General features: G+C 41.2%; 1 protein-coding gene across 5 annotated transcripts; it reads left to right on the top strand.

The window, feature by feature from the left end:
- Positions 1-29: 29 nt before the first annotated feature.
- SAR1B (secretion associated Ras related GTPase 1B) lies at positions 30-16,028 on the top strand. Of its 5 annotated transcripts, XR_013922838.1 has the most exons (9): positions 30-273; positions 4,778-4,851; positions 8,308-8,427; positions 9,197-9,262; positions 9,743-9,846; positions 10,012-10,143; positions 11,260-11,447; positions 14,227-14,307; positions 15,752-15,781. XR_013922838.1 is itself a non-coding variant. In XM_080353555.1 (8 exons), the coding sequence occupies exons 3-8, from the start codon at positions 4,794-4,796 to the stop codon at positions 11,374-11,376; spliced, it is 597 nt and encodes a 198-aa protein (XP_080209681.1). In that variant the 5' UTR covers positions 30-273; positions 792-921; positions 4,778-4,793; the 3' UTR covers positions 11,377-14,156. The 5 variants fall into 5 exon arrangements, 2 of the variants coding, with proteins under 2 accessions (XP_080209681.1, XP_080209680.1); XR_013922837.1 differs by lacking the exon at positions 14,227-14,307 and having other exon boundaries at positions 15,752-16,028; XR_013922839.1 differs by lacking the exons at positions 14,227-14,307; positions 15,752-15,781 and adding an exon at positions 10,610-10,707 and having other exon boundaries at positions 11,260-14,162.
- Positions 16,029-17,744: the final 1,716 nt, after the last annotated feature.

Below are 17,744 nucleotides of genomic sequence, written 5' to 3' on the forward strand. Positions count from 1 at the left end.
CGGGAGCGGCGCGCTGCGGCAGTGGGCGGAGCCCGGTCCTTAAGGGGGCAGGGACCGCCGGGCTGCGGGTGGGCCCGCGGGGGAGGGGCGGCGCTGGAGGAAGCCCCGCGGGCCGAGCTCAGCGCGGAGCTGGGGCAGGACACGGGCAGTGTGACGCGACGCGGCCGCCAGGCCCGGAAGGAGCCGCGCGGGGGCGGAGCGGGGTGCAGCCGCGGGATTGCGTGTCGGTACCGGTGGAGCTGAGCGCCTGCACCTCAGGCTCGGCGGCAGCGGGTGAGTGCGTGGCGGGGCGGTGAGGGGCGCTGCCCGCCGAAGGCAGCGGCCTCGCCCTCGGTGGCCGGCGGAGGGCCTGGGCGAGTCCCGCAGGGCGCCGGGCCGCCGTCGCCTCCCCCTGTGGCTGGGCCCGAACGGGGGTCCCTGCGCTCCCGGGGAGGCCGCGGCCTGTGCGGGTCTTGGGGGCTCCGCTCCCCTCCCGCTCCCTCTGCTCGCTCGCCCCGGGGAGAGCTCTGCTGGTTCGGCGGGCCCGGGGGCAGCGGCTCGTGTGCCCCCGCCCGGTACCGGAGCTTCCCGGGGTCCGGCAGCGCTGCTGTGGTCCGGGCTCGTCCCTCGGTGGGTCTGTGGCCCGAGAGCGCTTTGTCACTGTGACCCACAGCCTGCAGGTGCTGTGTAGCTGTCTGCTCCTTTGTGCTGATCTGTCAGGATTCTTATTTCTCAAGAAATCGTGACTTCCAAGGTTAAGAATAATTTTATACGTGTGCTCCAATGCAGCTGTTTTGTTTCTTTGTAAGTAGGAAAATTGCACCAACAGGCCCCACTTTGATATTGTGCTCTGAAAACTGCGTTTTGTGAACTGGGCTGCGGCTGAACTGCTGCATCAGGTGTCCTGAGGAACCACATCAGCGGTTTGCTTTGTTGCTTCAGGTGTGCTGAACTTCCATGTTGAATTCAAATAGGGCATCTCAGAGTAAAAGGTGTAATAGATCTAAATTTAAGTCGTCTGCTATGCAATATGTTGTCTTCCTGGTTTTTCAGCCTCGTTAGTCATGGACTGGTATGGTGATTATTCTTTCTGAAATCTCAAAGATGACTTGCTATCAAAAAACTGATTAAAATACTCAAAGCAAACCTATGCCGTTACCGTCTTTCCAAACTTATCTTTTCCTTAACTTTTAAAATACTATACCAAAGCACATTTTCATATCATAGAATAAACTGGACTGTAGAAGACAGGTACCAGTTTATCCACAGAGTTTCTTAGAGATTTTGATTTTTGTTGTCCATGGTAGCATTTTTACAATGTTGAAATGATTGTATGTGAAATTATCATTCTTAAGTGACCATGTTTAGATCCTACTTGAAAAGCTGCAAATACATACTTAACAGTAGGCATTAAACTCTTGTTGGTAAGTCATGTTCTCAGCCTAAGCTGTGGCCCGGGCGCAAGGCTGGTGCAGGTTGGCTGGGCAGAGGTTTCTCTGTAGCTGTTGCTCACAGTACCCACCCAGGTGGAGCACGGTGTGTTACCAGTTACTGCAAGAGCTGTTCTGCTTGGGTGTCACTGGTTTCTGTTTCATAGTTATTCCGTAAATGGAATTTTGAGCTTTCTTTAAAAGCCTGATATTCTCTCTTAACTAAAGTTTCACAGGCTTTGGAAGTGAGCACTAACTGGCTCAGAAGTGAAAGGATGGATTTTTAGCTAGAAAAATGGAGATCCAGAGTTGGGAAAAATTCCCTGGGTTTTACTATATGAAATAAATTAGTGTGAGTTTGCTTGCTAGCCATTGCCATAGGTGACGTTCCATACAGGAGGCTGGCTCAAAGTGTTACTGAAGCCACTGGGAGGAATTCCACATCCCCACGGTCAGAAGTGCTTTCCAGTAAGCAAACCCATCTCCTTGGGCTGTGGGGTGGCTTACAGGGCTCTGTGGGAGTTAACAAATGATACTTTGCTGTTAAAGTAATGTTAGCCAGAGTTATTGGAGACATTTTGTGAAAGCTATCTGTTGCTGATCTGATGCTATAAAACTAACTTTCATATTTTCAATAAGGAGGCACAAGTAAGTTGATGATATCTGCAAAAAATAGTTGGCATCAAAAAGATTGTCTTGAGTCCAGCACAATTTTTCATTAATAGCTCATGTCTGCTTGCAACTGGTTATTTTTCAGGGAACCCTTAAGTAAACTTAAAATAGTATTTTTGTCTTGCTTGTGGACAGTAATTGCCAGACTTTTCATTGTTCTGCTGTTACAGTATTTTTAATGTGGGCTGAGGATTTGTGTCTACGCGTGTTGAACGGCCTCGGCATCCCCGTGGTTCAATGTAGCTCCCTGGGCTGGACGTCCCTGCAGCGTCACAGCTCTTGATAACAGTGCAGAGCCACTATGGCTTTTTAATGCCGTGATTTGACAGTTCTGTGAATTATGTGGTTACTTTTCCTGTATGATAAGAGTAGATTTTATATATCTATATTCAAATACTACCTGTGTGCTTTTACAATTAGCTGTCTGTTTTTTTCCCCATTTTTAAAAGTATTTTTCTTTAAGTGCTGCCAGCTGATACAGAGAATGTTATGGATGTATTTGGATAGCTCTGATTCCAAAACCACTTTTCTGGTGGTAATGGAAATATAACCTATATTAATGCCACTTCAGCTGTGTTTATAGAGTAATCCTGTTCTCACTTTAATCATTTGTATCTTGCTTCTTAAAGTCTTTTCTGTAATGCATAAAGACTTTTCCTTTTTTCATAAGTTTAATAGATGGAAAAGGTTAATACAACTAAACGAGTGAAGTTATTCTCACCTCAGTAATCTGAGCGCTTCTCTTACATCATGTAGTTTGCCCTGATTTGCAGGTTATTTGAGTCGATCGTTTTTCTAAGCTCCATAGAGGCTTTTCTCAATTGGTATTTTGCTCAAGCAATAAATAAATCTGCTGACGTGTATGTTATGCCATGTTTGCTTATTCTTGACCTTTGCTTTTTAGCTATGCAAGGGACAGTTTCAGTTGTGACGTTGTGTAACTGGGTGTTTATGCGTCGACAAGTGTATTTGATTTGTATTCTTAAAATTTGTGCCTGTTGCAGTTGATCAGTTGTTTGGAGTCATGTAGGATGTGGGTGATGTTTTCAGGGTTAGTCGTCGAGAAACCAAGACTCCCAGTGCTTTGTCATCTGAACAGATTTTTTTCTAGTGTGAGTAAACATAATTAAAATGCTGTTTACTCTTCTTCCCATGTTATATTTCTGTGATATACCTGTTTTTGTGTAGTGGAGGAACTCTGTTGCCACGCATGTAATTGCTCTAATGGATGACTGGATTTTGGTTTGGTTCTGACCTGTGTTTTGAGTGCTGTGCTCTGGGGTCTGAGCTGCCCTAAAATCATCGTGTGACCCGCAAGGCAGCGCCGCAGCATCAACAGGAGCGGCTGTTCAGCCTCTGGTATCATGGGTGTCCCTGTACTCACCAGTACAGCCCAGTTTCTCAAGGGTGGTCAGACAGGGTTATGTGCTCCAGTACAAATTAGCTGGCTAAAGGCTTCTAAGGGTGTTGCCGTTTAGTCTTTCAAAATGTTTTCACGCTAGGTACTAATTCACTGCGTCCAACTGCTGCATTCAGTGTGATTATCCTCCCTTTAGATAATGAGGAAATTAAGATGAAAACTAAGAAATTAATTGCTCGCGGTTGCGCAGTGAGCGTAGTGATGGGTCTGTTCCTGTGCCCCAAAGCATCGCTTGGGCAGAACAGCGGTTCCTCCTCTGTGCTACCCAGGTGCTTGAGATGTGCTTTTTATCTGGAGCAAGAACAACCAAATTCATCAGTCTGTGCAGTCCGTCTTGGCCAGTTGCTTCTTTCTCTGGGATGAGTGTAACAGCCTTATTTTTTAACCACAGCACAAAGAAGGGCTACTCGTGGAGCAGCAGAGCTTTATCCTGGTGGCAAGGGGTGTCCCAGCTGCTGGTCGCACGGCACAACCAGAGTGTTGGTTATAGTCATCCTTGCTGTGCTCAGCTCATCCTGCTGGGCTTCAATCTAAGCTGAAGGAATTTGGTGGGAAACATGGTGTTCTAGAGCCCGTTTACAAAAATAATGTTTGCATTTAAGGTTTAAATTGCGGCAGCCTGCGCAGGACAGTACAGGAGGTCGTGGTCTTTGAATGGCAATTCCGGTGCTTTGAGGAATTAGTGGTTGTTTCTCTTAGTAGTTGTTTCTCATTACAAGCCAAACAGACGGGTTATACGCCAAGAATAGAGATTTATTTGGTACTGAAGTCCTCTGGATTCAACTTCACAGAACTTGTTCATCTCTTATCGCCTCTGCTTCAAACCCCAGCAGCTCCCCAGGGTGGCTGGAGCACTGACTCTGCACTGACATCCCTCTATTGCCCTCTCAAAAAAGCTCCTTTTTCCAATTGAAAAGTCTACATGACGATCCTGCTTGAAATCTTCAGTGGAACATCATACACCTCCATCAAACAGTACTTAAGATAAAATTATTTTCACTTCTTGCAAAGACTTCATCCATGTAGCATTTTCTTAGGGGAGGAAAAGGTCTCTGCTGTTGAATCACAAGGTCTGGATTCTGTTTTCCATTTCTACACTAATTTTTTAATGTGTTTTGGGGTCACTTAATTGATCAATGATACAGTTCATTGAAGCTAAACTTTTTTGCTTTTCACCCAGGACTTTGAATTACTTTTGTTTCCTAGAAATATCTTGCAATGTTTAATATGCTGTTCTGACACATCTTAACTACATTATATTTTCTGTTTATTTCAGACTATAAGATTCAGATATGTCCTTCATATTTGATTGGATTTACAGTGGTTTCAGTAGCGTATTACAGTTTTTAGGTAAGTTTGTATTGTTTGGGATTTTTCGTTTCTGCTACTCTTGTATAACATGTCTGCTCACCTCTGTCATCTTCAAACGTAGCTGCTGATTAAATAATATCAATACTGAATATTTTCAGTGCATGCTTAGCACTTATTCCCATGTTAATCCTTTAACCTCCTGACAAAAGTTAGTTTTCTTTCATGAGCATAATAGGTTTGAATTTTCTAATCATACTGCATTTAAGCTGATGTAATTCAGTTTACTTTTATGGAGTTTCTCCTGATTTTTCTCTATGGTAAAGAACTGAACTCAGTTATTTAGTTCAGTTCTTTTGCATGTGGGGATATCACTTGATGATCCAAATATGAGGGAATGTCTATAAAACATTAGTGCCAGGTATCGAAGCCCTTGTTAATGTTTAGCAGTACATTATTTTGTGACTGATGTCACCGAAATTGGTGTCTGCTGAAGAGCCTCAGGAAAGGCCAAGGGAGTTTACAATTCATATCGATCCAAGATGAAATATTAGCTTGTAGAAAACAGGGGGAGGAACACAACAGGAAGAAAAGGAATGTTGATACTAAAAAGAGGAACAGAAGTTGCAGATGACACAGGTAAAAGGCACAATTTACAAGTTCCAATGATTTTATTGAAGCAGATAAAGAGCATTTGAGATTAATGAATCGTGGCAAACTGTGCCACCTGCCTTTTATCAGCTGAAAGTTTAAACTTTTTTGCTGAATGTTATACCCTTGGCCTACTATCAAAATATTAGCTACTGAAATTTTAACTAAGTTGACTAATCTTTCTTATCTCCTCTTACTTAGCCAAGCAGTGATTGCTGCATGCCATCCTGCTTTGCCATTCCCATGCACGCATTCATCTGGTAAAAGATACTGGAGCTGGGAGTAGGAAGGAGAATTAATTTCAATATGTCCTTCTTATTCTAGAAGGAACATTTTCTCTTTTCATTCTCCTTTACAGTTGAAGATTGATTATAACATTTGGGAAACTCCCCACAGCTCCCTGTGCTCTCCTGTCAGCAGGCTGATAAGATCACTGTATGAAGTACAGCTTTGCGCACATATACTTTTAGAATGCACGAAGAATCTCTATATAATAAACTGTGGTCTTAGCATAGCTAATAGCTGAAGTTTTGCTGCTTGTTTGTCTTGTGTTTCTATGAAAGACACTTGGGCAGCATGAACTGTTTCAGTGAAAGCAGCAACACTTGATTTATGAGCAAAAGCTCCTGGATGTCCAGGCTGAGAGTGGCAAAAAATATGGTTTTACTGTGGTTTAGTAGGGTTTTGCTTAACTCATAAGGTAAGTGTCAACTGGAGTTTCTCCTGTGGCATAAGTTAATGTATGAAAATGTTTATCCACTCCTTCTTTCTCTGTAAACTTTAAACTATACAGTGGAGGAGAAAGTATTAATAGTTAATTCATAATTGGGCATGTGAGAAGGTGAATTTGGGAAGTAAGAGTTGTTGTATTTGAAAGAACTGTGAAGGCACTCTACTGTACCCATAGTAATAAAGATAATTAATGAAATAAGCTGAAGAATATGAAGGAATATTCCCGCAAGTTCGAAATGACATCATGCCGGAATGTGATCCCAGAGATCAGCTCAGAAGCTGAGGGGAGCAAACAGCAGTGGTGTAAAGGTCGGCCGGGCAGAGACACGTGTGTCCCTGTAACACTGCGGCGTCGGGGCCGTCTGAGCATCCACCCGTGCAACAACATCACCTAAAATCCCACCAAATAAAATGCATATGAGTATAGCACGTTAGATAAGAAGAAAATAATGAGGGCTCTGGAAATGGATGTTAGTGGCTTATGCAGGGAGAGCCAGGGCAGCTGTCTGTGTGTCCTTTGGGCGGCCACCAGCCGCTTGAGCACAGCGCAGGACGGTGCTGTGCGGTTTGCAGGTGGGGAATGTTGGTTGTGCTTGCAGGAGAAGGTGCAGTTTTGGGTAAGGACTGCAGTGATGGGACAGTGGAGCTTTAATAGTAAAAGCTGATTGTGTTCTTCACAAAATATTTCTGGATCATCGCCGTGGCGGTAAAATAAACTTTTCTTCAACATATTGCAAAGAACCATAACACTGTGACATTATAGAGCAGAAGATCCTGGTGACTTAAAAACTTGCATGTTACAATGTTTGGCTGTATTTTGCAGTTCTTTTGCAGGAAGAAGAGAGAATTCTGCTAGTTACATAGCCCAGTTTTGCTTTTTAAGAAATGTAATTTCAGCGTATACATGTATATTTCTTTTCCCACCCTCTGTTGTAAGTGTTCTGTCCTCTTCACCACTTGTGGAGGCTGCAGGGTCAGTGGTGGTTCCTAAGGAGATGTGCAGTGTGTAGTGTCCAGACACAGCTCTTCAGGAGGCTATAAGGGAAGATATTCTCCATTTTAAAAACAGGCAAATCTAGAAGTTTCTTACATCAGTAGTTTTTCAGTACAGAATGTGATTTTTTTAAATGCAATTTTTCTTAGAAATGCTTTACTTTGAATGCCCATCACTTTGAAGCAGTGAAAAATAATCCTGGCATAGGATGCAGTGTTGGCAAGTTTAAGAGAATCACCCCTTGATAAACTCAAACTTCAGACAATATGGTGTTCATGTCTTACACATCTTCCTCTCCTTCACAGCAGCTGTTGCATTTTCTGGGATTACAAGGAGAGGAAAAAAGGCATTTTTATAAAGATGACAATCGGTGAAAATAACATTCCTTATTCCTGTTAGGAAGGCATTATCGCATGACAGCAAGTGTGTCAGAATTGCCGTGACGATGCCATTCGGGATATATCCATACATTTTAGCTGGGAGTACCGGTGAATGTTACTTTTTCTCAAAACAATAGATGAACCAATGTAAAATAATTTGTACATACACTAATTATGACTATTGCCATTGAGACTAATTTGTCCATAATATACCTATTGAGGTCTGAACTTCCTTCTTGCCTTGAACAAGTTTTTTGTCTCAATTGGAGGTAGCTGCACAAAACACCCTCTGTTCGGGTCCAGGATGGTCTGTATTTTAGAGCTTGTCAGCACTGTACCTGCACACCCAGCTCTCCACCACCTGTGAGCAAAACTGGTCTATTGCTGGGGCAGAGGAAGACACACTGGCAAAGTTTAGTCCTGTTTTGTTGTAGTTTTCCTAAGATAACAAACACATTTATAGGAGTGATGCTTTTACACCGGTTGCGTGTCTCTCCCCCACTGAGCATCCCGTAAGCTGCACAATTTACACGTAGTGCAGTGAGTACATGAGCAAGTGTGAATGCAGTTTGTACAAGCAGAACGTGGATAAAGGGCATTGATAAAGTGCGTGGTGGAGTTTGGCTGGCGTGTATTTTGTACGTGACTGTACTTTGTTCCTGGGAGTAAAATCATATCTAGTGCTAGAAATGAACTCCCACTGATTTAACTGATTATTCACTACGTCCTTCTTCTTTCTAGGACTGTACAAGAAATCTGGAAAACTAGTATTTCTTGGACTGGACAATGCTGGAAAAACTACGCTGCTGCACATGCTCAAAGATGACAGACTGGGACAACACGTCCCCACGTTACACCCCAGTAAGTTAGAATTACTGGTTCCGTAGCTAGAAAGTATTTAAAATGTTGCAGGAAAAGCAGGATCTGATGACACGTGATAAGTCAAACAGTGTAACTGGGGAGAAACAAATTTCTGGGATTGTAATCTGTAGATAGTTCAAGTAATACTAAAAAAATAATAGTGTAGCATAGTTCAGTGTGGTTTATTTAAAATGGGATAAAAACAAGCAGAGTGGTGAAGCTGAGGAGCTCCGGACATTTGGGCTTGCAGTTTTTGGGAGTAGCTTCTCTGTGTAGCTGGAAAACTAGCAGTTATGTATACTGTTTTAATTTTTTTGGCTCAGAGGTTGCTGTGTAATCGTTACCCTGGTAGCCTTGCAGGAGAAAAAGTTCAACACAGGTTTTAAATGTGGATTGGTGACGTCCTGTAAGGATGGAACAAATCAGGAAAGTATGTGAAGAGGAGAAACATCAAACAGTATTGTACATGAAATGCCATCTTTGTGGCAAACCAGATGCCAGAGCCAACTGTTGTTTGTATTATGTGTACGGTCAATTAATGTATGAATATTCTCTGCTATTCTTAGCTTTATAGATATTTCATATGTGTTTTAATGGTTAATAGCATTGTTAAACAAAAATGAGAAAAAAATGTATTGCTCTGATTTGTTTCTAAATAACAAAATACTGAAAAGTCCCAAGAGGTAAAGTAAAATCTACATGCTAGAAGGTTAGACTGTTCCAACACACTGCATAATTTCACAGAGAGCGTAATTCTGTGTATTTCCAGCTTCAGAAGAGCTGACAATTGCTGGCATGACTTTCACTACGTTTGATCTGGGTGGACATGCTCAAGGTAAGAGAATGTGGTGATGCACTGTACTGAGTGCAGTTAGAGTTGGTTTGGGTCAGAAATACAACTGTGCTGCAGAGATTGACTTCTACGCTCTGACAGTATAAAAACATTCACTGCTCTATTGTCCATTTCCACCATTTATCACAAATCCCAAAAAGTTTGCCAAGAGTTGAAGTAGAGCAGAAATTTTTGATGGATATCTGTATTTTGAAGATAATTCTGAAGCTTTCTGCTTCAAACTTACCTTAGTTGACATAATTCTTGGGGAAACACAAAGTCAGTGTTCATATGGAATAGACAGAGTGAAGGGGATAATACGTTTGCTCCATTATTTCAAGCTTTGTAAAACACAAAACTGCATCCTGAAGACTGGCAACATAAGCTAAGACTTCCAAAAAAGCTGTTGCTTCTTAATTACTGATGTGTGTCGCTCTGAATTTTGGGATAACTTTGTTTTGTTTTTAATTCACTTCTTTGTAGCTCGCAGAGTGTGGAAAAACTACTTGCCTGCAATCAATGGCATTGTGTTCCTGGTGGACTGTGCAGATCAAGAAAGATTGCTTGAATCAAAAGAAGAACTCGATGTAAGTTTAAATAAGTTTTTGAAAGCGTTAACTTTCACTTCTAAGAAATAAGCTCAAATTCCCAGTATCCAGCAGACCTCTGCTGCTACCTGGACATGGATTTGGATTTGGACATGGATTTGACCTTGTATAGTCTAAATTAATCTCTTCTCCTTTCCTTTGTAGTCACTAATGACAGATGAAACTATTGCTAACGTGCCTATCCTAATTCTTGGTAACAAGATTGACAGACCTGAAGCCATTAGTGAAGAGAGGTTACGAGAGATGTTTGGTCTGTATGGCCAGACAACAGGAAAGGTAATGCTCCGTTTTATTTGTTTTGTTTTGTTGGGGAGTTTGCCTTATTTGTGTGGTGACTCCAGTTCACTCCAGCTACACAAGAGGAATGATTTAAAATGTACTTAGTACATAATAACTGCATATGGATGAATTATGGAGTTTGTGTGTGTGTGTTAGATGCATCTCTGTTACAGCTTTTAAATGTCATATTTACTGCCACATATTTTCAAAGAAACCTAATTGCACTTAGGATAATTTTTAGTACTTCAACTTTTTTATGCAGTACTTTAAAAGGATGAACAAATTTTCAGTGGCTGTAGTTCTAGTGAGGCCTGTAAGAGAAAAATGGATAAAGTCTTCCAGTAAGTGACTTTTCTCCTTTGAAGTGCAAATTTATACCATTTGTTACTTAACATGTTTACCTGAAGCTTAGAAATAGATTTCCACTGTTGCAAAGTCTGAGTTTGTACTCTTTTTCTCTAAGAGTGTTTTTTCGTAGATGCTTCCTTAAAGTTCAGTGCCAGACAGTTTATGGGACAAATCTTTACCTTCTTGTTTTCCATATGGCAGAGAATTGCACAGGTTAGTTTTAGAGTGGGTGTAGTGGGCTCTAAGCAGTTACTATTGACTTTTATTATTATTTTTTTAAATCTTGCCATGGTTTTTGCAACACTGTACACAGTCTGTGAAGTATGAATATGAATACTGTTGTGAATCTCCGGTTGAGCAACAGCTTTATTACACTGTGCTGAATGTGGCGAGCATGCAACTTGCACTCTTGCTATGGTTAGTCCTGCAATTGGTAGCAAATGCTTTTTTTATCAGATTGGAAAGTTATTAGAAACAGAGCGGGGAACTGTGACTGAAAATTAAGTGTAAGTTCTCAAATTCTCTGTGCATGTGCTTGCTCTTGCACTCTGGTTTCATGTACTTCACCCTCTCCAAATGTAGATTCACACAAAAACATGCTCAGTATGTATCTCAAGTGACCCTGGTCTTAGTAACATGTACAGGGTTTAGATTCATTTATTTTATAGCATTCCAGTATCTAACACAAGTTAAATAATGGCATTCCATAGACACAAACTGTCTTTTATGACAACACAGTCACTTGGAGCGCTTGTCTCTCCACAGGGCAGTATACCACTGAAAGAGCTGAACGCGAGGCCGCTAGAAGTGTTCATGTGCAGCGTGCTGAAGAGACAAGGCTACGGCGAAGGCTTCCGTTGGATGGCACAGTACATCAATTGATGCCAAAATCCCATCAGTACATTCTGTCCCCTGTCTCAATATGAAGTCTGCTCCTTATTTGATCACTCAGTGTACGTAACTTGAATTCATCTGACTGTTTAGTTATGAAAATATACATTTTTAGCTAATTATATCACATATGCTAAATTGTAAGTGTGAGGATTGAAAAATTATTTCAAGCAAGTGTGTAAGTTTACCACAACCTGTGAGCTTTCTAATCCCATGCAACATTCTTTTGCAGCTTTTAATTTAACAAGTCTCTGGCACCATTTTTAGTCAGAGCAACTTTCCAGTACAGTCTGTTTGAATGCACTTTTTAACAGCTAAGAACTACAAACATGTGAAAAATATTTAATGCTTATGTTAAATTTTTTATGTACTTTTTTGAAACTGGTTTTATAACTTTAGAGTATATAACCATCTTTCAAGGAATAATAAATAATTAGCTGATGAATAATTGCATGATGCCTTACAGTTTTCAATAATATACTTTCTTATGCAACGTCATGCAATAAATTTAAATCCAGTTTTTGGCAACTTTAATGGAAAATGTTTCATTTTAATGTGTCTTAACTAGCAAGGCTGCCTGATCATCTGAATATGTGGGGTATTTTCCTGAAAGGCAGAAGGCCACAAAGTAGTTTGTATGTTAAAGAGTAAGGTGTGTTGCTTTTTTTTCAGACTACCAAATTGCATTTATCGTAGGATTTTGCATTAGTGAAAGAAAAATCTAATCCGATGCCCTTATAACCACCGCCTTTAAAATGTACAAATAATGTAAATCAGCTGCGTCAATGTAAATCTTGAACCAATGTCAAAAGTGGTCGTACTCTACTGGTCTCATGAATTAAACCCCTGAAGCAACACAAGAAATACAAGGTTTTTTCTGAAGAAATTAAGAATACCACTGCACTAGATATCCTGTTTCTAATTTAATTAGATTTAGGCTCTACCAGAAGACTTGACAATGAAATTGCCAGGAAAAAAGTTGCCATTGTTTCTTGTGAAAATTTATCAGCCCACACCCAATAGGCCCATTTTGGTTTTGCTGGTTTGAACTGGGGCAAGATGGATTATTTTCTGTGGGTTTCACCCTGGAACCTTGTTGGTGTAGCAACTGCTGGCTGCCCAAGTGCATTATTTAGGGGTAAGATTTGGTTATCTACAGCCCTCGTTTCCAGACTTCTGACTATTGTGGGTTTTTTCCCCCTTTGAGTGCATCAGTTCCCCAAGGGTTGTTTTTGAAGAGCTGTGGTTGGTGCCTCCCTGTGCTTGAGGCTGTTCTGTTCTGATCTGTGGAGCACAGGGAGGGTTTCAGCCCTGGAGTCACCATTTCACTCTGCTGGGTTTGAGTTTTGCTGTGTAGTTTGTTTCCCCCATGTAAGAATATGAACTACTACAGAGGTTTTTGCTGAATCTCTCTTACTCACTGCTATAAGTCTTCTCCAAAATATTATTTAGGCCTTATGTTTCTAAGATCCATGGCAGTAAATATATTTCTGACTGCGTTGATTTCATAAATAACTTTCACTCTTGACCTGCTGGGCTTGAATCTCAGATTTAAAGCCTATAGGCTCATAGCAAATAAATGAGATTTATTCATTGCCCAGATCTGAACTTGCATGATTGAATATTGATGGTCAGTTCCCTGCAGTCCTAGATTGTGCACCTGAATAAGATGGATAATTTGGAACCTAGCTAATATAAATTGTAACTGAAGTTTTACTGCACAGTCACATGCAAAGTGTTAAGCCTAATTTATGGGTGAAGTTCAGAGGGATGGTATCGGATAGCTTTTCCAAATGACCAACATAGGAGAATTCTACATTTAAACTAGTGCTCAGCTGTAGAGTGATGTCTCTCCATAAATCAAAACTAGAGGTAAGAAATGGCCTTGCACTAGCGTGTGGACAATATTTGAGTCTTTGCTGCCTACACCTATTACACTTGGGGACATGCCTCTTCTCTCTAGATTTTTCTGGTGATGGTTAGAATGCAGAGAACAGCAGTTAGCTCAGTAGATGGTGTAAATATTAAAAATACTACTAGTGGAGTCACATTGTGGTGTTGATGTGTGAGACTGGGACCGTGGTGCCCGAGCATGTGGAAATGAAGCTGGAGATGTTCTGGTGCAGAACATTTCCACGGGCTGAGCCGTGACCTGGGCACCGAGAGCTCCTCTCCTGACCATCCAACTGTGAATAACACCAGCAGTCAGGAAAGGGGTGGCAGCATTAAGAATTAAAAAAGGAGGTAATACTGCTTTATGTGTGTGTTCAGGGTAGTTCTTAGCATTTCTCAGATTTCCTGTTTCTTGCTGTAGGGCACTAATTTAAATGTGGTTGTAATAAGGGCATAAAGAAATCTGGACCTTGTGTTTATCCACCTGGGTATTGTAAAGGTTCCTGTTGTGGAAACAGCTGATCAAGACTCGGTTAAATACACAAATAATCTTGCTCTGTTTCGCTCCATTCGGTAGAGGAAGTATCTTCTGTAGTTTGTGTTCTGTGGTGCACATGGACGTGAATGGGTGTTGTGTGTCTTTGTGTGAAGACTTTATTAATAGAAGAACAGACTGATGAGAGTTTTTCTGGTGGTTTTCATCCTCACCCTCTCCACATCTCCCCAGTCACTTATTTCTGGGGGTTGCTTATTCCCATGATTGTGACCAGTCCTACTCAGAAGCAAAGTTCACATTTGGGTCCGACTTCTATGATATTTCTTTTTTTTTCTTCACTCTTGACTATGCAGTTTCAATTCAACATTACTTTAAAGAATGTGAAAAAGAGAACTCATTAATAAAGATGTTATTTATGAAGTGTCTCAAATCTTGTTTTTATATCACAACAGTTCTTAAAGATAAATGAATGCAGATTTCTAAGATACTAGTAACTACGGACAAAACGGCCTGTATTTCACTGCAGTGAACAGGTATACTGTATTTATGAGTTGAATAAGATCTGTTTTGCTTGGATTTAATTAAGCTTTGGGTTTAGTATGTATTTTGTGAGAGGCATTATTAGATTTCAGTCTTGGTTTTATAAGTTTTTCAGCAACAGTTATTGGCATTGGAGATGGGAAGGATCTTTGAGCTTTCTCATTTATCCTTTTGCCAGATCAAGATTGTTTCCTGAATATTTCTGGATTCAGTGTTCAGGTACTGTCTGATATGCCAAAGATGAGCTGTGGTATTCACTGGAATACAATGCCAGCACGCATTTATTGAGTTTTCATAATTAGAATTGAATGTCAAATAGAACACTTGGCATCTGCTTATTTATAACTGAAGTCAGGTCAGAAAAATGATAGTGGTGGTCTCCAATCCCAATGAATTGCTGGAAGTGGAATTGTTCTTCTCTTGTTTGTACTGTCGAGTATTTGTTACCAGCCAGAGTCCCGTATTTCTATTGACTACAACGTGCTCAGATTTAGTGTGTATAACATCATTGTTAGTTACAGATGTAGGAGTGATATTAAAAACAGCCTAATCCACTGGCTGACAGTGGGGACATATAACTTATTTGCACTTAGGTAAACCTCTTTTTTCAGTTCCACACTGAGATATTAATAGAATGTTTTCTGTTTTGAAATGTGAGTGCTCTAAATGTTTAAAAGCATAATTTATATAATAAACTTCAGAAGAAAAGCTAATGATGAAAGTGTTTTTAAACATGTTCTTCAAGTGGTATTTATTATTATGTTATCCCATGCCATACTTGAAATTTAAGTATCAGGAACAGAAAATAGAATTCTGGCTTGGAATTTGAAGAAAAGGAGTTTTAGAGAGGTAGTTCTTGTCAAATTATCAAAACCGAGGAAAAAGTGTGCGTAGTATTTGGTTTAGTCATGAGTTTGGGTTAATCCAGTTGGGTGTAATGATATTTCAGTCTCTTCTTTCCTGGGGTGTCTGTTCACGTGTGCATGGAAGCAAATCCTCTACTTGGAAAACTCTTTGAACATGGGAAAAACGGGGGTTCCTTTGTTGCAATTTTAAAATGAGATGGAAAGATCCAATCTTAGAGGCAAATGATGCTGCCTTTGGTCCAGCTGCCTCTGGGGTTTGTGCTGCTGGTGGGACTGGGCTGGTGGGGGTTGCCACGGAGTTGAGATGCTCATCAAATGGAGCCCACTCAGCCCTGTTTGACACAGCCCACGGGAAAGTGTGTTAACCTACAGTCACGGAGAACTAATTTCCAGTCCTAAAGAGATGTTCTCCTTAGTTTGTAGTCTTCAAATTATTTTGTACTTGACTGCTTTAGAACTAGAAGTTTGGTGGTGAGCAGTTATGGTAAACTTGTTTTTCTTATGGCGTGTGTCCCATCACAGTAAGAAATTTATAATAATATTTTGGAGTCTTTGATGCCTTTTATTCCAGGATCTTGAAGCTTTCTACCTTCTAATGCTGCCTCAACATCCTTGTGAAACACAGGGTTTTGATATCCTCGCTTAACCTACAAAGAAAGTGAGATCCGGAGGGATTAGTTGTACTTTGTCACAGCCTGAGCAAGAGCAGCTCTCACAGTGACCACGAGCAACATCGCATGAAATGATTCCTCTCTTCACCTGGGCACCATTTGTGCATGTCCTAGAGTGATGATGGAAGCCTTCATCACATGCAAACTACTGAAGATACTGTGCAAACCATGTGTAAATCAGTGGCATTTTGTGTCGCCTCCTCTGCGTTCATAGCAAAAAAGCTGGTCTAAGCACGTACTGTTCACTGACAACTGTGTTGCACCCAACTATGACAATATTTAGTAGATTTCAAGTTTTTGTGCTGTTCTTTTAACCTGTTATGTGTGGAGTGGGTGCAAACCTTGGATCTACTTGCAATTTCTGATTCTCTTTCCTAAATGTGTGATGTAAATACATGCTGTCTTTGCAAAAAGATTATTTAAAGGCATACTTTCAGTATTTGCATCCAAATGCCTCGGTTTGACATAGGCAAATAATAATTTATATTGTTTGGTTAGATTTTTGCCGTGGCAGAGGTGGTACTTTACTGTCAGAGCCATTTGATTAACTCCCAGGAGCAGCATGAGTTGGAGCAAACCCCTGGTAGTAGCTTGGGGCAGAGACGAGCTGTTGGAGACCTGATCTCAGTCATGTCAATGATATTTGAGCACCCAAACAGGAGCAGATCTGGTTTGTTTGTTGACAAGGGGTGTCCTGTGACAAGCGGCTGCTCTGGGAGGGGACGGGACTGGCAGACGGGGAACCTGATCTGACCCTGCAAAAGGATCTGAAAGCGGTTCGGGTTTTGTAGCACACGGGGTTTCCAAGTGAAGGAACCTGGTTTCAGTGAGAACGTGGCTCTTGAGAGGAAGTTTGGAACTTGTTTTAAGTTTGAGTTTGTTCAGATCTTTGGTAGAGGTTTGTTGAAACCAGAAACCTGTGCTCGTGGTAGGAAATTGGGCACTGTGCAAACTGGAGGAGGGGGTCAGGGCTGGGGAGCGCAGCCCAGGGCCTGACCTGCGGCTGGTGCGAGTGTCTCTGGGAAATACTTGACCAGGTTCCTGGCTGTGCAAAGGAGGAAGGGAAAAATCAAATGGGTTGAAAAATGTCCTCTTGCCAGCAAGGTAAGAGGGAGAACAATTATGAACAGGGCTCCTAATGTGGCTCTGCCACGGCTTGTTTTGGGCTGACCCTGGGGCTGGTGTTTGGAAATGCTGGTGCTTGTGAAAGCAAAGTGTGGGGAGAAAAGTCAGCTAGAGATAGGAGCTGTATTTCAGTCAGTCTGTGCACACTATGTAATTAATGCCAGTGTTTGTTGCGTTATTTTGCAATCCAGTATCCTACAATTAAGCAGGGTTTTGCTAAGTCACTGAAAACTGCTGATCCCCGGTTGACTTCCCCAAGGACAAAGCTGAGGTCGCTTGTTTAATGCACTTGACTTCTCACCAGAGATAAGCACCAGCTGCAAAACTTAAATCCATATTTCAAGCTCTCTCATGCCTGTTGGCACTCAGAGCTGGGTTTTGAGTTCAGCCTAAATAATTGGTTCCGGCCCCGGTGCCCAAATGCCCTTTTCTCTACTGCTTTGTTAGAGCAGTTTAGTTTGTGTTCAAATAAATTTGAACTGTAAAAGGAAGACTCCTGTATGTGCCACTTAACTCTTGTATTCCTTGATGTATATGTATATATGCATGTAATATATACATATTATATAAATACATATGTGTGCTTATATATACACACAAGAGGTTTAAAATAAATCTGCTCAAAATAGTTACTGAGATGCATTAGCATGAAATTGCAGAGAACATTTAGTGAAAGTCTGTGTTCATAGCAGGTTTTAAAGGCTAAAAAAGTCAGAATGAGTTTGCAAAAGAGAAAATTAAAAGCTTTTGCTTTACTGGTGAATAAAT

This window comes from Nesoenas mayeri, assembly GCF_963082525.1.
Source record: "Nesoenas mayeri genome assembly, chromosome: 14".
Taxonomy (NCBI): Eukaryota; Metazoa; Chordata; class Aves; order Columbiformes; family Columbidae; genus Nesoenas; species Nesoenas mayeri.